Raw genomic sequence first — 26517 nt, 5'->3', positions numbered from 1 at the left:
CTGCATTTGATGTCGCAGGGAAGTCTGTTGTTAACAACTAGGGTTCATTTCAAGGTGTAATTAGTAGTAACTGATTGTGGTTGCTGTAAATAAAGGTGAATTGGTACGATCTGCCTATCAGTTCCTGCAGTTTCACCAAATATATATTTACAATATTGAACGAAATTTTGAATAAAATTAATAAATAGATTACAAACAAGTTCAGCTACACAATGAACACTTTTTATAACTAGATTAAATTGCATACTTTCATACAGATTAATATGTCTGCAATGCAAAAACGTTGTCAAAACTCATCTGTAGCTTCATGTCCTTGAAACAGTAACGAAATATGAGACAAAAAGTAAGCTTCGGCTTATGAAAGATGATACTGAGTGAAGCTTAACTAGTGGTATGTCCTGAAACTTTGTATGTAAGAAACTGTCCTGGTTTCCAGGTACTGTGTTAACTGGTATATGACCTACATCAGTCACATCAATGCCCAGTTTTCAAAGGATAAATATATTTTTTCTAAGACAAACATATTGATACACTTTTTCCCACTACAAAGAAAAAAGAGGCTAACTCCTCACACAGTTTTGTGTCCAAGGACCATTTGGTGGTATGTTTGGATGCTTATTATCTCCGAGCTCTGGTACTGAGCTTGGTGGAACTGTACTGAATTCAGCAATAGAATCGGGGAACAACATGGCAACAGAATTGGGGAACTACACAACAACAGACAAGCCAATCAGTTCAAAATATCAAACTGGAATACTTTGTGGATCCCTTGAAAGAAGAAATAGCAGGGAAGACTACATGGACGCAGGGAAGACTACATGGACGCAGGGAAGACTACATGGACGCAGGAAAGACTACATGGACCCAGGGAAGACTACATGGACGCGGGGAAGACTACATGGACGCAGGGAAGACTACATGGACGCGGGGGACGCAGGGAAGACTACATGGACGCAGGGAAGACTACATGGACGCGGGGAAGACTACATGGACGCGGGGAAGACTACATGGACGCAGGGAAGACTACATGGACGCGGGGAAGACTACATGGACGCAGGGAAGACTACATGGACGCAGGGAAGACTACATGGACGCGGGGAAGACTACATGGATGCAGGGAAGACTACATGGACGCAGGAAAGACTACATGGACGCAGGGAAGACTACATGGACGCGGGGAAGACTACATGGACGCGGGGAAGACTACATGGACGCAGGGAAGACTACATGGACGCAGGGAAGACTACATGGACGCAGGGAAGACTACATGGACGCAGGAAAGACTACATGGACGCGGGGAAGACTACATGGACGCAGGGAAGACTACATGGACGCAGGGAAGACTACATGGACGCGAAGACTACATGGACGCGGGGAAGACTACATGGACGCAGGGAAGACTACTTGGACGCAGGGAAGACTACATGGACGCGGGGAAGACTACATGGACGCGGGGAAGACTACATGGACGCAGGGAAGACTACATGGACGCAGGGAAGACTACATGGACGCAGGGAAGACTACATGGATGCGGGGAAGACTACATGGACGCGGGGAAGACTACATGGATGCGGGGAAGACTACATGGACGCGGGGAAGACTACATGGATGCAGGGAAGACTACATGGACGCAGGAAAGACTACATGGACGCAGGGAAGACTACATGGACGCGGGGAAGACTACATGGACGCGGGGAAGACTACATGGACGCAGGGAAGACTACATGGACGCAGGGAAGACTACATGGACGCAGGGAAGACTACATGGACGCAGGAAAGACTACATGGACGCGGGGAAGACTACATGGACGCAGGGAAGACTACATGGACGCAGGGAAGACTACATGGACGCAGGGAAGACTACATGGACGCGAAGACTACATGGACGCGGGGAAGACTACATGGACGCAGGGAAGACTACTTGGACGCAGGGAAGACTACATGGACGCGGGGAAGACTACATGGACGCGGGGAAGACTACATGGACGCAGGGAAGACTACATGGAAGCAGGGAAGACTACATGGACGCAGGGAAGACTACATGGATGCGGGGAAGACTACATGGACGCGGGGAAGACTACATGGACGCGGGGAAGACTACATGGACGCAGGGAAGACTACATGGACGCAGGGAAGACTACATGGACGCAGGAAAGACTACATGTATGCAGGGAAGACTACATGTATGCAGGGAAGACTACATGGACGCAGGGAAGACTACATGGACGCAGGAAAGACTACATGGACGCAGGGAAGACTACATGGACGCGGGAAAGACTACATGGACGCGGGGAAGACTACATGGACGCAGGGAAGACTACATGGACGCAGGGAAGACTACATGGACGCAGGGAAGACTACATGGACGCAGGGAAGACTACATGGACGCGGGGAAGACTACATGGACGCAGGGAAGACTACTTGGACGCAGGGAAGACTACATGGACGCGGGGAAGACTACATGGACGCGGGGAAGACTACATGGACGCAGGGAAGACTACATGGACGCAGGGAAGACTACATGGACGCGGGGAAGACTACATGGACGCGGGGAAGACTACATGGACGCGGGGAAGACTACATGGACGCGGGGAAGACTACATGGACGCAGGGAAGACTACATGGACGCAGGGAAGACTACATGGACGCAGGAAAGACTACATGTATGCAGGGAAGACTACATGTATGCAGGGAAGACTACATGGACGCAGGGAAGACTACATGGACGCAGGGAAGACTACATGGACGCGGGGAAGACTACATGGACGCAGGGAAGACTACTTGGACGCAGGGAAGACTACATGGATGCAGGGAAGACTACATGGACGCAAGGAAGACTACATGGAGGCGGGATAGATACAAGTCTATGGAGTGTCCTACAATACTTGTAAGGATAGATACTGCAACCACTTAACAATACAGGTGCTGTATTTACCCACATCTTATAACAAGTTTTCTATAGAGATACTACACAAAGATGTTGTAACAAGTCTATTGGTACACTGAACACCAACAAATGCTCAAATTATTAAAAACTGGCAGTCATGGGATGCATATTAACCACAAATCACAAGATACTGTCATCTTCCTATACATTTCACAGAATTGCATTGTCATTACTGTCCTTGACTTCTTTTTGCCGTGAGTAGAAGGTATTTGTGTATCGTCTCGTCCATGGACACACTCTTTTTTCACTCCAAATAATACTGTATCTCTGTAAATTTCAATATATTTACATTCCTTTTCATCCATTTTAAAAAAACTTACCCAAAATGGAAGGACAGTTGGACAGTATAACAAATATTGTTGTATTGTTTCCGGCACTCCACATCTGTCACAACTGGTCTTGCTGTTAGTCTCATTGCATTTAGTACTATGTACCATGAGGCTGGAAATACTCAAACTTTGGCATTTCTGTTTGACTTTGTTTGCAGAAGTCAATGTGACAAGACTGGTCAGGTTCTACTGGGGGGAACTTAAGACACAGTGAAGCTTGTAAGTGAGTGAGTGAGTGAGAGTGTGGTTTAACGCCGCTCTTAACAATATTCCAGCATTATCACCCAGAAATGGGCTTCACACATTGAACCCACGTCGAGAATCGACTCGGGGCTTTGGTGTGACAAGCGAACGCTTTAACCACTAAACAACCCAACGGTGCCCGAAACCTTGTGAACTTCATAGATGAGACAACGAAACTGTACAGTCTCAGTAGAATCGTTATTGTCATTGTAGTGTCTGCCAGCCTTGACTCGCTTTTTCCTATCATTTCACGGATAACAGTATTGACCTTCATTAACCTTGACTGATCACCTGGCATTGTAGATATCATGTAGACACATTATGATATTAACAGTCATAGGAAGAAATACTTAATCATGAAACAACTTGCTGGTTTCTTAACAGTAAGATAAAAGTATTTATTAAACACATAGACATTTTATATTCAAAATTCATACTATCTACGAACACAACATATCAAACTTCATACCGAAACTACACATTTGTTTTACAAAATCTTTCTAAAGCTTGCAACAGGTAATTAAACTATAACAAAATCTATAATTATTCCTCACAAAGAGGAACATAGATTATGGGATAATATGTTCTCCTACTGATGTAAGAGTGTCCATCCACATATACCAGTAACCATGGTAACTGTGGCATATGCTGGTCCTCATCGTGAACCAATTTCAAAATAGATTAGATTTTGAAACTTTTCAGAAATTACACCTTATCTACATAAATGACATGAAAGGGTTATATTCAATTTTAAACATTGATACTTCAAAATTAAGGCAAGATATTTTACAGGTAGGCAATACTGAAGTGTATACAACAGGCACAATCATGAAATTTTAGCAGTTTGAAAATCATAGCATAAACATTCAGCAGAGCTCACTTGAAAAAAATCCTCACACATCTGACAAGGAATAACTTGCTAAACTGACGCATCATGCAATGGTGATAGATCAACTCCAGCATAAGAAGACTGATCATAGGACCATGGTATGATGTCGACCAATTCTTCCTGCCGACAGCATAGCGGACGCCTCCCATCTGCTGATCCCAGGTGGAGCTGAAGCGGCAGAACTCGGGACATTGTTGGGCGGCAGGGGATAGAAGGCTTGCACTATGGCCCTCCTCGTCTTCAAGTGGGACACGCGTTGCTGAGCTTCTATGAACCTCTCGTTGGTCTCCTGGAGAAGCTTGGTGCCGAGGGCAGCTCGTGTGGTTGAAGTCTCTCTCTGCCTCATCAGCTGCCGATGCTCCATGAACTTCCGGACCATGGTCTGCTGCTCCCCCTCATCACACTTCTTGTCAAGGACGAACCTTTTCTTGGACTGAACCAGGTCCTCCACCTTGGCCTGTCTGTCATGGCGCAGCAGGGCGTTTGAAACAGATGTGTGCTGGTTGTTGAACTCTGTCACAAAACTTTGGTCGATCCTGTGACTCTTGGCAACATCATTTGCCTTGTTCTTGACCTCCATGCGCCTGTCAAGGTAGTTAAGTCTCTGTAGCTCGTGCCGTTCTAAAGAATCCAACATCCGTACTCTGTCTCGGTCTCTCTTCTTTAATGCTTGATTCCTCTTTTCCTCATGATACATATTTATCCGGTCTCTTGCTCGCATTCGTTCTTCGCGCATATTTAAGATGTACTCCATCTTTGCAGCAGCTTTTTCCGCCTTCTCACGGTCCTTGTACGCTTTCTGCACAGCAAACAGACAGGACATTCCCATGGTGCCATGGACCCGGGCAAATATTCTTTGATCTGTTGTGGTGTGTTTGGGCAACACAAGTCTGGGGAGAGGAGCATCCATGATCTTGCGGTGATGTTCAGCTTCCGCCTCCCGAACCTGCCTCCCAGCTTCCTTCCTTTCCAGGATCATTTCAGTAGTTGTGTCCACCAGGTGGATGTTGGGCCGCTTGCCACGGAGACGGTAGTGGGTGATGGGCGTGTCATCCTCCCCCACTTCTCCCTGATCCTCCTCTTCTACTGTCTCAACCATTGGGCCAAAGAACTGCTTGACACTTTTCACCTTCCTGGGTCTGTTGGCGCCTTCGTCTCGTTTCTTCTTCCTCCTTGGTCTGCGGACAGAATCTGTCAAAGTACTCCTCTCATGGGCATCCATTGAGAAGATGGTTTCTATGGCAACTGCATCCTCCTGTAGACTCTGGAATGTGCTGTTCTGGAGTTTGGCAAGATTTATGACAAGGTTTGTCTTTTTGCGAGGAGAGTCTGTGTTCCCTGGCCCAGCTGCTGACGTCTCCCCTTGGTCATCAAGACTCTGCAAGTATTCTAACACTGTTATAGCGACCAATTATTTTCAACTTCAGCAACATGTAGGATGTTGTGTGATAAAGTGCATGGCTTGGAACAACAAATTAGTGATGATTCTGTATGTCTGTTTGAGGGTCATGCTGAACTGACTAATATTTGATATTTGGAAAATTTCCATAGTTTTAAAAGTGACTTGCTGTATTATAAGTGAGCTAGTGAGTGAGTTAGGATCAACACCGCTTTCAACAGTATTCCAGTTATATCACAGCGTGTAAGCTTAATGGAGGAAAGCCCGAAGTGATGAAGGTCTCACAAGTTTACAAGTTTGGTGAAACCAACAAGCAGAGGTATGATGCTGACAAACCTACAAACATAATCTGGACGACCCAGGATTCGAACCCACCATCATAGGTTTCTGTCATGCCCAAGGGACGCAACTCTGCACTGCGAATTGCAGCGCCTTAGACAACTGGGCCACCTGGGCCCACTGTATCATGACCATTTGAACTGCATTATTATAATACTAGTATTAATGTCAAGAGGCTGGTATCTGTAGTAGAATTTGGATATCTTCTAAGGCAGTTCACAAAATCATTGTCATTTTAAGATATCCAGTACATTATCTCATAGGGGTCTAGCAATGTCCCAAGACAACAACATGATGTTGAAATGTATGAAAGACTTACCCCAACAAGAGACTGGTGGTGGACCGAGGTCACCGTGGCGTCGCTGGGGATGTGGGATCCCGGTCGGCGATGCTTCATGTAGGTATCATAGTCCATAGATATCCCATCAGGCCCCAGGTCCTGCAAACTCTGTGCAGCAATGTTCATGGGTGTAGATGGTGGCGGTGGGAGGAGTTCGGAGGATGTGGCTTGCATGCCCTTCTTGATGTGGCGCTGAATACCGAGACTGTGTCTGAAGGAGATATGATCGGGGTTTCAAATGAAGTGTGTGTGAGTGAGTGAGTGAGTGAGTGAGTGAGTGAGTGAGTGAGTGAGTGAGTGAGTGAGTGAGTGAGTGAGTGAGTGAGTGAGTGAGTGAGTGAGTGAGTGAGTGAGTGAGCAAATGTTGGTTAAAGCTGATATCAGTATTATTCCAGCTATATATCAATTACATCAGCTCAAGTATCATTATACATTTATAGACTTTATATGAGGTCAATACCTGCTTTTATAGACCCGAAAATAGTCCTTGGTCAATACTTTTTTCGGCTTCTTGAAAATAGGTATTGCGCTCATATAAAGTCTATAATTGTCTTAGTATATAATAAAGAGACGAGCAGATTCAACATATGAAACTATGTTAGCTACACTAAAGTCAGAGGGTTCCAACAAACAGAAACATCTGATTGGCTTTGGTTTTGGGGAATACCACTTCTGGGTAAGTCCTTTTCCTTTGTTAGCAACTCAAGTCAATACCATAAATTATCAGATCTGACTTGGAGTCAATTTGCGTTTCTTGGCCAATGAATATGGCAGAAATGTTTACACATACCAAGTGTCATTAACATTAGCACTTTCACGAAACCACAAGCACTTGTAAGGTGCTGACAGATCAATGGTCATAACTATGGTGACTCAGGGATCAGAACCCATGATCAGCACATCCTTGTAGCTAAGGGAAACAACTCTGCACAAGCATCAAATAGATGTCACAAAGAGGGATTTGATTTAAATCAGTATCATTTCTAGAAAAACTTGGAAGAAATCAACAGCACCAAACAGTTGTATGTTAGTTCAAAGGCATGAATGTGAAAAATCTTTCAGCCCTCCTCATACTGAATTCTAAGAAGATTTTATTACTTAATTAAATTTAGGACTAAAATACGTTTTGATAATACAATATAATTTGATAATACAATTGTTATTTGCTGGCTTTTCAGACCACACAGTTTGTGATTTTAATATATTACAATATAATAAGTCCACCTTTTGTTACTGAGTGTACCTGATGGAGTCTCTACATATTGTAAAATAAAGAGATTTACTTTTTATCAACTGATTAATTTGGGTTTCTCACAAATGGGCGACTTTAAAGACTTTTATTTGTTAACAGTGTATACTTTTTTTACCACTTCCCTCAGTGTCATGAAGGACCTGGAACAATGGTCAACAATGACCTGGTCAGTCAGAAATAACAAAGGTCACCTTTTCCGAGAGATGTATCCGCGGTAATATCTCTGTATGATGAGGACGGGGGAGCGGTGGGCCTGGATGATGTTGATGCGAGCCTCTATATGCTGCAGCAACCACACTTCATCCTCGTACGTGTTGTCCTGCAACATCACCAGTGCAAACTGAGTTACAGTACATAAATTACATGTCATGGTAAACTCAGGAGCATTTTAAATACTCCAGAGCAAGTGTGCCTGCCTTCATGAAGTTGCCAAGGACGATACAAAGTCAAGTTAAAGGGGATAACGCAAAGGTTTAAAAAAATAAAAAATTGGTTCTCAGGCAATGACTTTTGAAAATAGAGTGCTGGCGGGCAGTTGTTGTTTTTTTTTAGCTTGTTCAAACTAGTATGTTCCCAAATAAACAGCTGTTGTGTACCATCAAACTGGGAGAGGGCCTCCCTATACTCCTATTGCCGCCATGACCATAACACGAGATGCGCAGTAAAGCAGAATGCATGTAAAAGGAAATAACTGTGTGACGTATTGGATCTCATTGTATAAGGATCTTAAATTTAAAAAAAAAATTGAAATAAAAAGAAAACGTGCGGCAGACTTTATGATGATCTGGGCAGTGCCTGAGAACCAACACTATCATTTTTTAAGCCTAAAGTAACAGAACATGGAATGGGAAACATGGTAGGTATTGCCGAAGTGGCAGTAAAATATTACACTGTAACTTTGTGATCAAAAACTATAAAATGTCACTAAACACTGAAACCCTTATAGTCCTGAACATGTTAGTACGGGAATCCTGCATTCCGGATAGCAACTGATTGGATGCGTACACATATACACGGGATATTACCTGTTACAATGTTGGATAATCTGGAAATTTGAAAATCCAGATTATTTCACTGGGAAGAGTACATCTTAAATTACTGGGTTTTGCTGTATATAAAGGCTCACATTCTGAACAGTAAAGCACAACTCTTTTCAAATTATGATGGTATTCATGTTCATAATAAATAATGACATCCCTTTGTGAAAAGGTAAGTTATTACATCGCACTTAACCGATTCATAAAACTGAGATGTGTTTTGTACTAAACCTGACTAATCTTGGTTTAATGAGAAATTGTTGCAGCATTATTGCATATCATAATAAATAGTGTTTGTTTGTTTGTTGTTTAACGCCGCACTTAGCAATATTCGAGTCTGGACCAGAAAATCCAGTGATTAATATCATGAGCATCGATCCACGCAATTGGGATGGATGACATGCATCAACCAAGTCAGCGAGTCTGACCACCCGATCACGTTAGTCGCCCTTCACGACAAGCCTAGTCGCCTTTTACAGCAAGCATGTGTTGCTGAAGACCTATTCTACCCCGGATCTTCACGGGCCTAATAAATAGTGACTCCCCTTTGTGAAAAGGTTAGATTCATAAAACTGAGATGTTTTTTGTACTAAGCCATGTGACTAATCTTGGTTTAATGCAAAATTGTTGCAGTATTATTGCATAACATAGATATAGTAAGAATGCAGATAGGTAATTAATAAGTTAATGGTATTCTAGCATGAAAAACATTAAGTGTATGGCTCAATGCTATATGGCTAAAAATTGAGAGCGTCTTATATATTTGATGTTAACATTTGATACTGTTAACATTTGATTACATGTATAAACAGAAAACAACAACCAAACAACATTTGATACAGGGTAAAGCCAATGTGCATCTTACTCAATATAACTGAATCTTCAATACTTCACAGGTTTTGTACACACTACGTACCTCCGTAGAATGCATATGGCCAACAATAGACTGGACTGACAGGAGGAAAAAAATATTAATATCAAAAGAAAACTATCAATACCCAAAGTGAATGACAATCTCATTAAAATCAGATCGTAGTTCTCGCTGTCGCTAAACAAAGATCTGAGGACATCCCATTAGGGGTCACGTCAGAACGACCTTTCATCTGACCAATCAGAGCGTCGCTTACCAGATCATGAAAGTGACAGTCAGAATGTGATTTCTAATCATGCATCCTCGAAAACTTTTTACACAGGGTATTTCGAAAAGTTACAGGGTTAACAACTGAATCCATACAATCTAGACCATCTATTAGCCATTCCAGAATTTTCTTTTGTTCAGGTTTCAAATTTTTGTCAAAATATGTTTCGAAGCGTAGTCCCCAATTTGAAATTAGTGCCGTAAAGCATGAATAAGCTGCCTTCTGATTGGCTAATGTCGACTTCTTGTCAGTCATTCCATTGGTCAATCAAAGTACTCGCTAGGTCATTCTGACGTGACCCGTAATTGGATGTCCTCAGATCTTTGTTTAGAGGTAGCGAGATCTAAGATTTGATATTAATGAGATTGAGTGAATGATACCGTGTGAGTAAAATGCTCAATGGCTAAATCATTATCTGGAGGTCTGGGTTTCTCTGCTTGTGATTCACGTGATAAGTCTTACCTCCATTCCAGGGAGACACATCTCAATGTACAGGGAAGGGTTCATCGTGGCAAACATCCCCCCGAAGTTGGAATCCTCAATGATCTCCTCATCAGACACAACATGGTGGTCAAGGACTCGCAGAGTCCACACAGAGTTGACCACGTGATGCCGGTAGTTCTTGCGGAGACAGAGAGGAGTGTCATACAGGGTCAAGCCAATCAGACGAGGACAGGTCCCCAGGCTGTGAATTGTTTCAAACTTGCCTAATGGATTGTCATGCAGATGCAGAAATTTCAGTCTGCGAAACCCAGACCAGAATGCCATTCCCGGGATAGAAGACAACTGAAATAGTTAATATAATTCATTTAATGAAAATCAAAATCAAAATCAAAATCAAAATCAAAATCAAAATCAAAATCAAAATTAAAATGTTTTAGGATCTGAATTGTGATGTAAATAGTATTTAAGAAATGACTTCAATGTATTTACGTTTATTGATGTATAAGTGGGAAAAACGATGTGCGTACTTAGTAAATCAGTGTAGTGAAATCATGCAAAATGTGCCCACGTTTATACGTCCATAAAGGCAAAAACATTTTGAAGTCAAATAAGTATACAAATAAATATATGCCAACAATAATATCTTCAAAGACTGCTATATCTATTCATTAACACACCAAAACTATAAGACACCAATATGAAATCGGTGACATTGTTCAATGCAATAATTCAACACAAGCCCCGACCTTTTTCGCTTGGTTAACCAATCAAATGCCACAGAAACACTTGCAAATTATCTGTAATTATTATAGTAAGGCGGTCGGACCGGAGAATAGGTTCGAGATATCGGTACATTCAAGATAACGGGGTTCAAAATAACAAGGTTTGACTGTATGTTGAATCTCAGTACTAACTACACATGTACCAAATTTCAATAATGGCTATAAATAACTTTTGAAATGGCTGTCGATGCGGCCATATTGTAAATCAGATTGGAACATCTTGAACAAATCCGGGTGTCACCATTGGTGGGAAACAGTAAGTAAAGTTTTAAAGATTCATGGGTCCAGTGGTTTCTGAGGAGAAGATGATGATGATGGCCAACTCGACACGATAGATGACGGACAAACAGATCATGACATGAGCTTACTTGACTTTCAGTCAGGTGAGCTAGAAAGGTCAAAACTTGAATCCTTTAATGTCATGGGTAATGTCATAAAATAAACAAAAAACATAAACATGTTTAATGATGAAACAGAATTTCAGACCTTGTCAAATGTCAAATTTTGTTGTTGATGTTTTTTATAGATTGAATATATAAAACTCAGCATATAATGAATGGAATAGAATGGAACACAGAGAGTTAAAATTTATGTCTAATAACAAGTATACAACTTTAAAATAAATTTTTAAAAATGTCCCTACCTGGTTGCTATGGAGATCTAGCTTGACAAGATGACGACATCCTGCTAGGGGCTCTATCTTGGGCAGGAAGTTGTTGCTAAGGTTACATATCTGGAGATTCAAACACATGCTTATTTCACCAACTTTCCGCAAATGCAGTCCATTCAACTGTACTAAAAACAGCTGACTCAGCCTCTTGGCCTTCCTGTTCGCGGCCCTGCAGTGTTCCAGAATGAACTTCTCCTCGGGCACAATGAAGTATCCCTGTTGCTCTGCCTGCCGGACCGCCTCCTCCTCTCGCTGTTTGTAGTACTTCCGCAGATGGGAGTTGGGGTCATTCTTGTTGGACTTAAGGTCATGCAGGCGCGAGAACCTGGCCCAATCCGGTATGCTGACCATAATGACGTCACTTCAGTCCGAGATTGCCCGGGAGCTGTTATCACATAGCTTCCAGACACACAGTTGGTCTAACCCTCCCAAGAGAGGCTGAATCGCACTGGTTTCTTTTTTATCTGAAAAATATAAAGATTCTTTTGATGAATGAGGTTTAAACACTTTTGCCTTCAAAATTAATAAATGAATCGCATACATTTTTCTTGTTCAAATTTCAGTTTCCAATATGTTTGAGAGTAATAGTGAGAGTGTGTGAATGAGTTGGATTTAACAAAACTTTGAAGAGTATGTCAGTTATATCATGGTGCTGCTGAATCTAGAAACATAATCGGGACGAACCAGGACTCGAAACAAAAATATTAGGTTACTGGCATGCCCAAGGGATGCAACTCTGCAAAGCGAATTGCAACGCCTTAGATGATTGGTCCACTTGTGTCCCTGTATTTTAAGTGGCTTATCAGGGGTGGGCCATCAGTATTCCCCGCCATCCTTGTTTCTGATTTGAAGTCCTCCCCTAACCCTTAAAGCATCCTGGATCTGCCTCTTACAATTGGCTTGATTCATGAACTCCATTTGTCTCTAAATCGTGGCTAATTTAAGCTATCTTGAGTCCCTTCAGTTGTGATATATGCAACCAAGAAAATTTCTACTTGGTTACTGTTACCTGATCTTACATAGTTTTAAGTCCCAAACCTAAATATTTCATTGTTGTAAATAAAATAAAGTCATATTTACGAACATATACCTCTCGGTAAATACCTCCAGTTTTGACAGTAATCTGTCAACCATGACTGCCCATCAAGCTACAAGAACATCAAAACACACAGGAACATTTAGCCGTTCAATAATACCTCCAGACGTGACCTACAAATCTGTCAACCATGACTGGACATCAAGTTACAAGCACATCACAACACACAGGAACAAATAGCCACTCAGTAAATACCTCCAGACTCGACTTAGTAATCTGTCCCCCATGACTACCAGCATGTCAGAACAAACCTGTCAACATATGGCTGCTCAGGAAACACTTCTAGACTTGACTTGGTAATCGTCCAAGAAGTACATAAGCCAATAACAGTGTACACTGATTATTTACCATACACATTAACACAACATATAGTCTCCACCTCACAGAGAACTGATCTAAATGCTCGTGTAAACAGGAGAAAGTGTTTTGCATATAGAAAAGCAAAGCTTGTAATCTGAAGCCTGTGTACTTATTGTACTGCCACAGTCTACACTCAGTGCTGGTACTTGAGTGATTGGGTACAACCCTGGGTTGTTGGGAACAGAGTCTACCCATTGATTACTTATCTCTCAAAGTACAGTTTTACAACTACTAATGTGTCATTAATATTTATAACAATAGCTGTTACCATTCATATAATTCAGCATTTGCTCACTTCATAAACATTTGACAATTTGTGAAATTATCAAATTTGTTGTTTTACACTGCAGTCGGCTATATTCCAACACTGTCAAGGCAGCCTGTACATAATCCAGTCTGGGCCAGACAAACCAGTGGTTGATGTTATGAGTAACGTCCCGAGCAGTCGGGGCACAATGACACACAATCAACCAAGTCATAGCCTGACCAATCATGAATTTAGTCGGCTCTTACTACCAGCAATTCAGCACATACAGGTGTGTGAGAGAGTTTAGTTTTACGCCACTTTGAAAAATATTCCAGTTATATCATCGCACGTCAAGTTGATACAAGAGGAAAGTCCAAAGTTATAAAGGTCAAAGACAAATGTAGACAAACTGAAAAATATAACAACACTGAACCAAGGATTCAAACCCATGATCACAGGTTCCTGGTACACCAAAGGGACATAACACTGTAGTGTGAATTTTGGAACCTTAGACGACTGGTCCACCTGTGCCCCAACATGTTCAGATGAAACATACTTGTTCAATGGACCAGAGATAGGACACAACCTGCATCAGTTCTTGTCTAAGTTAACAGTCTGACAGAAATAGCTGACTATTGTTAATGGCTTTGTCTAGCTGTCCGTAAGTATGGAACACTTGACTGCACTTTACTGCAATCTTAAACTGAACAATAGGCTTCATTCTCCATAAAAACTTATGTCCCAAATCAATTTAATTATCTGTATGATAGATGGTTTAAAAAGTTAAACAGGTACATATAATGACTATGCATTTGTCAGAGGCTGATTATGTATTGGTGTTGTCTGAATAGAACATTCAGTGGTGAGGTGAAATGGGGGTTAAGATGATAATTAAGAGTATTGCACTTATTTAGTATCCTGACTCCGAGCTGAAAAGTCCTTGTTTTATCTCCTTTATGATGATATATCGTACTAAGGACAGTTAATAATGTTTGTTTGTTTGTTTGTTGTTTTATGCCGCACTCAGCAATATTCCAGCTTTATGATGGCGGTCTGGGATTGATGATATGCTTCAACCAAGTCAGCGAGCCTGACCACCTGATCCCGTTAGTCACTTCTTTCGACAAGCATAGTCGCCTTTTACGGCAAGCATGGGTTGCTGAAGACCTATTCTACCCCGGAATCTTCACGGGTCCTGTTAATAATGAAAACCTTGTAACGTCTCCTAGTTTGACGCAGTCAGGTATGGAAACTCAGACCTTCCTCTCTCCCAGCAGACGCTCTATACACAGAGGCATTCTTAACATAACATGAACATACGTATCACAAGACAAACATTTCGTATACTGCTATCGGCTTATAAGGACAGACCTAGTAGTCACAAACATCCAGGATGTTTCCATGACAACACTGTTACAGTGAATGAAATGGCTCAAATGGGCAACTGGATATGGAAACGCCGTTGGCTCTACAATATATCCTATATTGAACATCAGGGATTGGTACCTGGTCAAGGTCGCCATGTCTACACTTTACTTCAGTATATAATTGTAAATATACCATTTTACTTCAATACGGTTATTGTTTACAGCTGAAAATATTTACCAGACACAGACAGACAGGATCGAAATAAATCGGAGTTCATGAATTTAACTCTTTCTGTTCATCAAGATATTTTTACTATTCTATCAAATATCATCAACAATGCTGGTAAAGTGTGATTACGTTGGCTCAGAAAAGAAGATTGCATATAATGTGCCACAGAAAAAATGTGTAGTTTAGCTTGGCTAATGAGGGGCGGTCGGGTAGCCTAGTGGTTAAAGCGTTCACTTGTCACGCCGAAGATCTGGGTTCGATTCCCAACATGGGTACAATGTGTGAAGCCCATTTCTGGTGTCCCCCCGCCGTGATATTGCTGGAATATTGCTAAAAGCGAAGTAGAAACAAACTCACTCACTCACTGGGCTAACGACTGTTATTTCTGTTATGATAACGAATAACGCAATCTAATGAATCATGTTACCGGTACACATCGAACACACAATGCCATTTAGAAAGTGGTCAAATGTAACAAATGTTATATTTGGGATAACACTTTCTTAGTAAACTAAAGTACATGCAGATTCTAGTACTTTTACTAAGAAAGCGTCAACCCAAATATAACAATTGTTACATGTTACACATAGCAGATGAATGGGGTGCCATTAGTTCCCATTTGTCTCTTTAGGATGCAAATAATATTATATGGTTAAACTTTAACAATGAGTGAGATAGTTGTTTGTTTCAAACATGAGTTTGAAGTACTTTCAAATCTGAATTTATAGATTCTACTTATCATGCTAATAGATTTAACAAGGATTCTCAAATCAAGTGTGGCCTACCTGATATAACTGCAAGTTGTTGATTCAAATTTATGGGAATGGATAAGTACACATCAAGTCAAGGTGGTTTAGTGATGATACAGTAGGAATTGGTTCTTGCTGGTGCATACATAGTATGCAAAGCTTTTAGTAGATATTATATACCCTGGAGACATATTTTCGTAAACATGCATTATACTGGACACCTATCCGCCATGTTTTTTTTATGCTGATAATAAAGCCGCACACGTTGTGTTTTGTATCTACTTTGGTAAATAAAATTTCATTTACTTACGAAAGCATTTAATAACATTTGTTACCCCCTGTTATTTTCGCGAGGAGACAAAAATGGCATATGAAAAACTTAGAAACCGTTACTTAGGAATGAGCTTGTGCACATCCCTTACCAAAATGGCGGAAAGTGTCTGGTATACTGCATTCTTGCCACGGAATCAATAAGGCTCCACGTTTGTAAACACTCATGTCAAGCCAATTACATTCATGCTTTCATTTCATAATCACTATTTCCTGGAAAATATCTGTTCCATTTAGAAATATCATCTAAAAATATTGAACAATAATTTGGATAGTTTGTTTTATCCCATTCATCTAAACAAGCCACATTCAAGTTTTTATTCCCATACTAACAGCAAAGCATTATGTCCTGGGCCCACTTGCACAAAGCGATCTTAGCACTACGACTATTGTAAGCCTATGTTAAAGTATGGGAGTTACGATCATCTTAGCGCTAAGATCGCTTTGTGCAAGTGGGCCCAGGCCTATTATGGGTATATGGGTACTGGAGGGTTCACTCTATGAATTTTCTGACATGGTCTCTTTATGTGAAATTTTTAAATATTCAAGAGGTACACCCACACTTGCCCATACATCACAATGTTAACATGCCCCGTTGTATTTGAAATCGTGGGCCTTTTTCAAATTTAGAGGCTTAAGCACAAGGCCCCACCCTAGAATTATCCCTGGTAGTACTAGCCTAGTACTGAACCTTTAGGCTTTACGGCTTTAGTCCATTTTTATTTATTAGATATATCCTTGGCAAAATTTCAAATGACTTAACTTACAAAGGCATAATTCAACAGAATTCCATTGTGCTAAATGGTAGTTGCCGCACATGTTAAAATAAAACAATGACATGATAGCAATATCAAGTAACAACAAATATTTTACGTACTGTGTGATCATGGTATCCATTTAGAGAGACGCCATTTTGTAAACGTTGCCATTGACAGCGGAAGCGGAAATCTCAAAGGGAAGTAATAATGTAAACAAAATGGCGAGTGCATGGAAGATTATCCCATGTGCTTTGTCGGAACTTCGCCTTGACCACACTTTAAAGTGTGGTCAGTCCTTCAGGTTGGTTAGTTAATAAAAGGTTTTCTAGTCAAGTAAATGCCCCAGATCTTCCTTTTAGTGTAACTGTCTCATCGGAATAAGCCTGGTATGATACTACCATCGACCATGTTCATCATGATGAGATCCCTTCAGCTTAGACAATTCGGGCTAAACGGTTGACGCAGTGTCTAATAATATATAATATTGATGGAAACAAGCAACGACATTACAATTGAAAAGGCTCCCCAGTAAGATGGAAAATTCTGAACTTGTGGACAATCTAGACTGGCTTCATTTAGGGCTATAGGATTACAGTATAAAGGGCTGGGTGGGAGGGAAAATATTATGATTCAAGGATTGTGAGACAAACTAGTTAAAACGCTACCTCAGCAAACTGTCACCAATTTCATCTTGCGAACCTGGCTACTGAAGGTCAAGTGAAAAAGGCACCTTATTTTGATAATCCCAAATTGGGGCGTTTTCGCTTGGTGCAATGTTGCAGAGGTGCCGATTTAGCTATAACCCGATTAGGCTCTCGTCATTGGGCCAGTATGCTGGTAGCTTTCAATGACAAGTACTTGTGGAAAAACCATGTCTACATTTAGCTCACCTGATTCACTCACTCACTGTATAGCTTTCTGATTGTTGCAGGTGGAAGGAGGTGACTCCAGGTGTGTGGACAGGTGTGATTGGACACCAAGTATGGAGACTGAAGCAGGACGCATCACACGTTTATTACCAGGTGTTCCCAGGACAAGGGGCACCTGATCCATGTAAATCTGACCAAAGTCTTCTAACACAGATAAAATCTGAACCTAAACAGAGCATCCACCAGGCTGTAAAATCAGATGAGCATAAAATCAAAATGGAGTGTCCTGTTGGAAGCAGTGAAATGGGGGATGGTGACACTAACGTAAATGTAATTAGAAACAAGAAGTTGGAACTAAAGGAGGAACCACTCTTCAGCTCTGAAAAGGATGTTAATGAAAGTGTTCTCCGTGATTATTTTCAGCTGAATGTCAACCTTGGAAAACTTTACAAATCTTGGTCGGCAGCTGATCAAAATTTCAAAAAAATATCATCCTCTTTTCAAGGAATCCGAATGTTACGTCAAGATCCAGTAGAAAATTTGTTCTCCTTTATCTGTTCCTCCAACAACCATATCAGCCGGATCAGCTCGATGGTCGAGAAACTGTGTGATCATTATGGCGATAAGATTATGGAGGTTGATGGGAAATTGTACCACACCTTCCCACAAGTCTCAGTACTTGCGGCTCCTGGGGTGGAAGCAAGGTTGCGGGAGCTCGGGTTTGGGTACAGGGCTAAGTACATCAACGTGACAGCCAAGTACATATGTGACAACCATACAAAGGACTGGCTCTACTCCCTGAGGAACATGCCTTACGAGGATACGAAGAGAGAACTGATGAAGCTGTGTGGTGTTGGCGCCAAGGTGAGGCAACAGGCACAGAATACATTGGTTTTTATGTCAGTTAGAGGCGCCTGAAATATTTGTTAGAACAGCTTCTATTTTTTTATCACTGCTTCAAAATATGCAATTTTGTTATCCTGAAGCATATCTGAACTAATGTATTCAAATATCTTTTTGATATAAATAGATCATAAGCATCTCCCCCCGAATATCAAATAGTCAGTCCCTAAGTATACTAACATGACATGATGGAACATGTATAGGTAGCAAACTAAATATTTCTGAAATCTGTGTATATCTTTATATATTGTGTACATTATGAACTGCGTAATCTGATTACTTGTGGACCTCTGTGGTCTAGTGGTAGAGCGTCTGCCCAGAGAGCGGAAGGTCGGGGTTCGATCCCCGGCCTCGTCATACCAAAAGACTTTAAAAGATGGTACTTGTTACCCTGCCTGGCTCTCGTCATTATGGGGCTAAAACAAGGACTGGTCGGCTCGGAGTCCGGATACTGTGTCTGCGTGGGATATTAATGTTAAACTGCGGCATTGTATCTCAGTGGGCTAGCACTATAAAATCAGCATTAATCAGGACTAGTAAAAGCAGCCACACACACACTTGCACGCTGTCTAAATGTAATAATCTTGAACTCAACGCTATACTCCACTCCACCCCATTTGCTGACACGTTGTGTAGGTTGCGGACTGCGTATGTCCTATGTCTACGATGCCCTATGTTGTGTAGGTTGCGGACTGTGTATGTCCTATGTCTATGATGCCCTATGTTGTGTACGTTGCGGACTGCGTATGTCCTATGTCTACGTTGCCCTATGTTGTGTAGGTTGCGGACTGCGTATGTCCTATGTCTATGATGCCCTATGTTGTGTAGGTTGCGGACTGCGTATGTCCTATGTCTACGATGCCCTATGTTGTGTAGGTTGCGGACTGCGTATGTCCTATGTCTATGATGCCCTATGTTGTGTAGGTTGCGGACTGCGTATGTCCTATGTCTACGTTGCCCTATGTTGTGTAGGTTGCGGACTGCGTATGTCCTATGTCTATGATGCCCTATGTTGTGTAGGTTGCGGACTGCGTATGTCCTATGTCTACGATGCCCTATGTTGTGTAGGTTGCGGACTGTGTATGTCCTATGTCTATGATGCCCTATGTTGTGTAGGTTGCGGACTGCGTATGCCCTATGTCTATGATGCCCTATGTTGTGTAGGTTGCGGACTGCGTATGTCCTATGTCTATGATGCCCTATGTTGTGTAGGTTGCGGACTGCGTATGTCCTATGTCTACGATGCCCTATGTTGTGTAGGTTGCGGACTGCGTATGTCCTATGTCTACGATGCCCTATGTTGTGTAGGTTGCGGACTGCGTATGTCCTATGTCTATGATGCCCTATGTTGTGTAGGTTGCGGACTGCGTATGTCCTATGTCTACGTTGCCCTATGTTGTGTAGGTTGCGGACTGCGTATGTCCTATGTCTATGATGCCCTATGTTGTGTAGGTTGCGGACTGCGTATGTCCTATGTCTACGATGCCCTATGTTGTGTAGGTTGCGGACTGCGTATGTCCTATGTCTACGATGCCCTATGTTGTGTAGGTTGCGGACTGTGTATGTCCTATGTCTACGATGCCCTATGTTGTGTAGGTTGCAGACTGCGTCAGTCCTATGTCTATGATGCCCTATGTTGTGTAGGTTGCGGACTGCGTATGTCTGATGTCCATGGACAAGCCAGGATCAATCCCGGTAGACACGCATGTGTGGCAGATCGCAGCTCGGCACTACATCCCTAAACTACAGCACAGCAAGTCACTGACAGATAAACTCTATCGGGAAATAGGTAACCCAGAATAAACATTATATGTCATGTTCATTCATACATGTACAGTGAATTGGTTTGTTTTGACATTGTTTGTTGGTTGGTTGGTATGTTGCTTAATGCCGCAATATTCCAGCTATATGATGGTGGTACATTGTTTGTATTTATGTGAACATGAGACCGAGAAACAAACCTCCAAACACTTCTGTCCCTGAAAGTTTAATAATATGGCTAACATCTACATCATGTACCTTCCTTCAAATCTGAGTGATTACTCTATTGTTGTTATGATTCTTCAAATGAAAAAAGAAATTTAAAAAATCACCATCCATCAGTCATATCAAGCAGTAAATATTTGTTATGCTGCTTGACATGTTTTCATTTAAGAAACAAATGACATTTTTTCTGACATGTGATCCAGCCAACATTTCTTTTTACAGGGGATTCCTTCAGGACTCTGTGGGGGGAGTATGCTGGCTGGGCCCACTCGGTAAGTTCACCATGGTTACAGGGGACAGCTCTGTGGGCGGGGAGTATGCAGGCTGGGCACACTGGATAAGTTCACCATGGTTACAGGGGACAGCTCTGTGGGGGGGAGTATGCAGGCTGGGCCCACTCGGTAAGTTCACCATGGTTACAGGGGACAGTTTGTGGGGGGGAGTATGCTGGCTGGGCCCACTCGGTAAGTTCACCATGGTTACAGGGGACAGTTTGTGGGGGGAGTATGCTGGCTGGGCACACTTAGTAAGTTCACCATGGTTACAGGGGACAGCTCTGTGGGGGGGAGTATGCTGGCTGGGCCCACTTGGTAAGTTCACCATGGTTACAGGGGACGGTTTGTTGGGGGAAGTATGCTGGCTGGGCACACTCAGTTAGTTCACCATGGTTACAGGGGACAGCTCTGTGGGGGGGAGTATGCAGGCTGGGCACACTGGATAAGTTCACCATGGTTAAAGGGGACAGCTCTGTGGGCGGGGAGTATGCAGGCTGGGCACACTGGATAAGTTCACCATGGTTAAAGGGGACAGCTCTGTGGGCGGGGAGTTTGCAGGCTGGGCACACTGGATAAGTTCACCATGGTTACAGGGGACAGCTCTGTGGGGGGGAGTATGCTGGCTGGGCCCACTTGGTAAGTTCACCATGGTTACAGGGGACGGTTTGTTGGGGGAAGTATGCTGGCTGGGCACACTCAGTTAGTTCACCATGGTTACAGGGGACAGCTCTGTGGGGGGGAGTACGCTGGCTGGGCCCACTTGGTAAGTTCACCATGGTTACAGCGGACAGTTTGTTGGGGGGAGTATGCTGGCTGGGCACACTCAGTAAGTTCACCATGGTTACAGGGGACAGCTCTGTGGGCGGGGAGTATGCTGGCTGGGCACACTCAGTAAGTTCACCATGGTTACAGCGGACAGCTCTGTGGGCGGGGAGTATGCTTGATGGGCCCACTCAGTAAGTTCACCATGGTTACAGCAGACAGCTCTGTGGGCGGGGAGTATGCTTGATAAGGCCCACTCGATAAGTTCACCATGGTTACAAGGAATGAGTACCATTGGTAGCTTCGTGGATAAAGTGTTCACTTATCACTGAAGACCCCAGTTCAGTTCCCCACATGGATGCAATGTGTCAGCCCCATTCTGTGTTATCCCTGTTATATGCTTGGAGGAGGCACCATACACAGTCTCATCCTTGTTACAGAAAGAATTAGCCATATTTACATTTATATTTATTTGTGTAGACTAACAGTGGAGAATTAAACCATCCAAGTCATCATTATTGTTATATATTTTTGCTTGATAACAAATATTTTCCCACATGTGTTCTATGTTAAGACTGAAACTCTTCAGAAAAAGCACATTTATCTTATCTTCAATACTGGTATGGTTTTCGATCTACCTTTGGTTGCTGGTGATCTGTAGACAGTTTTTATACTGTCCATATTGTATTTATAAGTCTTTTATTTATAATAGTTTCTGATATAATCTGTGATAATCTAGTTGTTGTACTGTCCATTGATGACATGTTTTTATGCTTTCTAAATGTATTTTTTATTAATGTATAATTTGTTCTCATCACAATACCGTGATTTATTTATCTAGACCTGCTCAGAGGCAGATATTTGTCCTCGAGTCTGCAGCAAATGTCATTAAAAATTCCCAAAATGGAATCAAAAGTTTTCAAATTTATGTTAATAACTAATAGCTAAATTTATGGCTTTGTAGATTTAACACATATTTCACTGATAACAGGATGAATATTTAGGAATTATTATGCTTAATTATATATTATTGCATTGATTGCAACCTCAAAAGACAATGTTAAAAAGGGCCTACCTGTTAATTTAAACACAATTAGAACATATGGTTGTGGGTTTGAATCACGGTTCGCCTCGATTCTGTTTCTAGGTTTGTCAGCACCATACCCGTGCTCGTGGGTTTCACCAAAGTGGTAAACGTCTAAGACCTGCATCATTTCGGGCTTTCCTCCCACATTAAGCTGACATGCCCTGATTTAAGTTGAATACTGTTCAAAGCAGCGTTTAACCCCACTCACTCACTCACTCCTTGTGTCTGCAGGTGCTGTTTGCTGCTGATCTAAAGCACTTTAAGGACATTGACAAGACTGAGGTGAGCATGTTGAACAGCTACAATGACTCCAGTGTCATTGGTGTTTACTTGATAGCCTAGTGGTTAAAGCATTCGCTCGTCACGCAAAGACTCCGGTTTGATTCCACACATGGGTACAATGTGTGAAGCCCATTTCTGGTGTCCTTGCTGAATATTGCTAAAAGCAGCGTAAAAACATACTCACTGACACACTCACTTTACTTGAGGTGTAACAAGCCATGCATGAAGACAGTCTCACAACATGTGGCCTGGGAATTTCTTGTTTAGTCAGTGACAGATGGAAACTGGAAACTTGATGTAGATAAAAATGGACAACCAGAAATAAATGTCCAAACACCTGATATTTTGTTTTAAGATATGTGGAAGCAACAAAGCCTTATGACATTTTAGACCAGATGGCACATAACATGGTGACAAGGCTGCAGGGTTGTTAGAGTGTCCACATTGCTGCAATATGGACTCTAGTGCGTGCCAGCTATACTTGCTCACATCCCCAAGGGGATTACGAGTTAGGGCTGATCGCCAGCAACCTAGGCTGGTTGTGAGAGGCGACACAGTGTCTTGGTTGATAGTGTGTCATTGTTGCTCAAAATATCAATCACTGGATTGTCTGGTTCAGTCATATAGCTGGAATATTGCTGCATGTGGCATTAAGCAACCAACAAACAAAACAGATAATACATGAGGTGTGACATGAGTTTGTTTATATAGACAGTAATATTTTGAGTTTTTGTGACTGTGTTTATTGTGGCACCATGATCCAAATGTTTAACTGTTGTTTATCATGTTTATTACATTTGTACAGGTTAAGAAGAAGTCGTCAAATGTTGTGAAAAGGCCAGCACAGGCTCGAAGCAAGGACACAACATCCGCTAAACGGACCAAGAAAAAGTGACTTCCGTATTTGCGGATTCCCAGTCTCAGATTGCTCTGAAAATGAAAACCTACAAACCAGAATTCTGTCTGAGGTTGTTTGGACAGAGATCTTACTGCACATCGTCACTGAGGAACATCTAGCACAACACCTGCATCTGGTCCTCCCTTTGACCCACCACGTCTTCAATATGAGAGAGAGTCTCCAAGTCTTCCAGCTGTGATATCTAACAATCTGTACCACTCTTATAACTGTGAAATAGCAAATCTTGCCATTATGTGATGTGGGGCTATATCTCTGAATGAAATCTGTGAAAATGGACTTGTAATGGACTCCATCTGAATGTGTGATGGACCAGGGGAGGGAACTCTCCAGGTATTTATCTAGACCTGCTTAGATGTCAGTAACAAATCCCAAATTGGAATGAAACATTTCCCAGTTCATGCTGTTATAGTAATGTTATGTCTTTGTACTTCACTGATAGCAGGACCAATATAGAGGCAGTGGTATTAATGATTAGTTTAACATTATGGCATGGAATGCAGTGTTATTATTCAATATTAAACATGTCAAAATACCTTTGAATCTACGAAAAAAACCAATAATCTTAATTTCAAACAAAGTAACAATGTCCCCAATTTTCCCCCCAAGGGCATTATTTTTGGAAACCTAGATAAATCTCTGCTCTCGGTAGATCTCCAGGATTCACTTGACAGAACAATCTTTGTTACAATCGATCTTAGGCGCCTACAATCGCTTTGTGCAAGAGGATGGCAATTGTAGCCGAAGCCTAAGTTTGCAACCCTAAAGATTTACAATAATTGTAGCGCTAAGCTTGTTCTGTGCAAGTGGACCCTGGTAATCCAACTTTTTCAGGGGACAGACTCCCTCCCTACATGACCTGAAAGTGTTCTCACCAGGTTGTGGGATGACTCAACTCGCAAATACGGTTTATAGGATCAGATGTCTTGCATCAATTCAACATCACATTGGGCATACTCAGCCTTAGAAATCTGTGTTTTAAGACTGGTCCTGAGGACTGAAGTAAGGCTAATGTCATGAGTTTAAAGCTAGTGCTGCTTAAAGGGGAAGTGTACACGCAAAAATCACTTTCTTTCTTTTTCTAAACAAAACGCAATTTTAGAATTAATTAGTATCTGTGTTTGAAAATATACACTCATTTTTTTCACAGTGAAAGTAGGAAGCTCACAATAGTGTGAAAATGATATGCCGTTATGAGGCCTTCGTTTTTCGAGCTAAACAGGCCTGAGTTATCCCCCTTAGATTATGACGTAATTGGTGCCAATTCAACTGGGTCCCTGTCTATTCTCAACGCAAAAGATATCAAGTACCAGTTTGCGGTAAAACAACATGGCCTACGACACACTCCGGCGCAGTGGTGACTCAGCATAACACTATGCTGGCTGGCATCTGAGACGCTAGAATCACACACCTAGACCTACACCACGTGAAGCGGCTCTAACAAAGCATGATGACGTCATAATGTTTATCAATTGGCACCAATGACGTCATATTGCAAGGGGCATAAGCCATGGTGTTTTTGTTGTGGAAATAGAACACTTGGTAAATGTGAAAAATATAAATCGTTTTAATGCGATAAATATGTTAATTAATTGTGATATTTTTATATTTTTGTCTATGACACTTCTAGGTTAACACTTTTAATGTGGAAAAAGTACAAGAAAAATAGGTTAATTTCCGTGTGAACTTGCCCTTTAAAGGAAACAAAAATGTTTGCAGTGTTTACATTTTCTGTCAGTGATATTCAGCTCCAATTTGTAGCAAAATATTTTTACCGCTATTTTGACTTTTGCTGGTTGAACTTGTTTCAGCGCTGATGGTCCAGATTGGTTGTTTTCTGGCGTTAGCCATTTATGCTTTATAGGACGCCACTGGCCGTAGTATGATATCAGAAAGGTGGGGAAATTTACAGGATGCAGTGAGACATTAAACCAGAATATCTAAGTACATTTTTTAGAAAGTTCTATGCACATCTTGGACCTCAATTTCAGCCAGTCATGTGCTTCATTTCATCGTGGAGGTTCCGTGTTGTATTTGGTCTCCAACAGCCTATGCATTAAGCTGGTCGAGAGAGGAAACAAAGTGGATCAGTTGGACAAGATGGTGACTCGGGACGCAACTGACAACAAACAGGTTGTCAAATATAGTGTCCAGTAATGGTGTGCCTGGACCTTGGCAAGCCCTCGAACAATGAGATAGCATAAATCTGTGTCGATCTGAGACTATCATCACTTTTAGAGGATCATGTACATTTACATTATAGAATCATGTAGTAGTTAGTTCCGTTTCCTCTTGTTCTACCTCTGTCATTTGTGATGTCGAATAAAGACATCTCAAAACTGTGTAACACCTATCCATTTAACATTGTGATGACATCATGTTGGGGCCTCTGCTGAAGAAACATTGCTTCTACCACAGAGGAAACCTAACGTTTTGCTGCTTGATATATCAATTCTGATGAGAAGTGACAGAGACTTGCAAGATAGCATTA

At 41.8% G+C, this 26517-nt stretch overlaps 2 protein-coding genes across 5 annotated transcripts; one reads left to right on the top strand and one right to left on the bottom strand.

The window, feature by feature from the left end:
* Positions 1 to 1877: 1877 nt before the first annotated feature.
* On the bottom strand, positions 1878 to 17136 carry LOC124138349. Of its 3 annotated transcripts, none has more exons than XM_046504945.2 (6): positions 17066 to 17136; positions 11784 to 12274; positions 10377 to 10700; positions 7930 to 8057; positions 6466 to 6697; positions 1878 to 5786 (listed from the first exon to the last, which is right to left on the bottom strand). In XM_046504945.2, exons 2-6 carry the CDS (start codon positions 12159 to 12161, stop codon positions 4494 to 4496), a joined length of 2355 nt encoding a protein of 784 aa, XP_046360901.2. In that variant the 5' UTR covers positions 12162 to 12274; positions 17066 to 17136; the 3' UTR covers positions 1878 to 4493. The 3 variants fall into 3 exon arrangements, with proteins under 3 accessions (XP_046360901.2, XP_046360900.2, XP_048244930.1); XM_046504944.2 differs by lacking the exon at positions 17066 to 17136 and adding an exon at positions 13158 to 13403; XM_048388973.1 differs by lacking the exon at positions 17066 to 17136 and adding an exon at positions 13102 to 13156.
* Positions 17134 to 25071, top strand: LOC124138350 (N-glycosylase/DNA lyase-like). Of its 2 annotated transcripts, XM_048388974.1 has the most exons (6): positions 17134 to 17247; positions 17878 to 18679; positions 20363 to 20507; positions 20927 to 20976; positions 23060 to 23110; positions 23916 to 25071. In XM_048388974.1, the coding sequence occupies exons 1-6, from the start codon at positions 17165 to 17167 to the stop codon at positions 24003 to 24005; spliced, it is 1221 nt and encodes a 406-aa protein (XP_048244931.1). In that variant the 5' UTR covers positions 17134 to 17164; the 3' UTR covers positions 24006 to 25071. The 2 variants fall into 2 exon arrangements, with proteins under 2 accessions (XP_048244931.1, XP_048244933.1); XM_048388976.1 differs by lacking the exons at positions 20363 to 20507; positions 20927 to 20976; positions 23060 to 23110; positions 23916 to 25071 and adding an exon at positions 19403 to 20316.
* Positions 25072 to 26517: the final 1446 nt, after the last annotated feature.

The sequence above is a fragment of the Haliotis rufescens genome, unplaced genomic scaffold, assembly GCF_023055435.1.
Source record: "Haliotis rufescens isolate VD_foot unplaced genomic scaffold, xgHalRufe1.0.p SCAF_8, whole genome shotgun sequence".
In the NCBI taxonomy this organism is placed as follows: Eukaryota; Metazoa; Mollusca; class Gastropoda; order Lepetellida; family Haliotidae; genus Haliotis; species Haliotis rufescens.
This window is presented reverse-complemented; position numbering and strand designations above follow the sequence as displayed.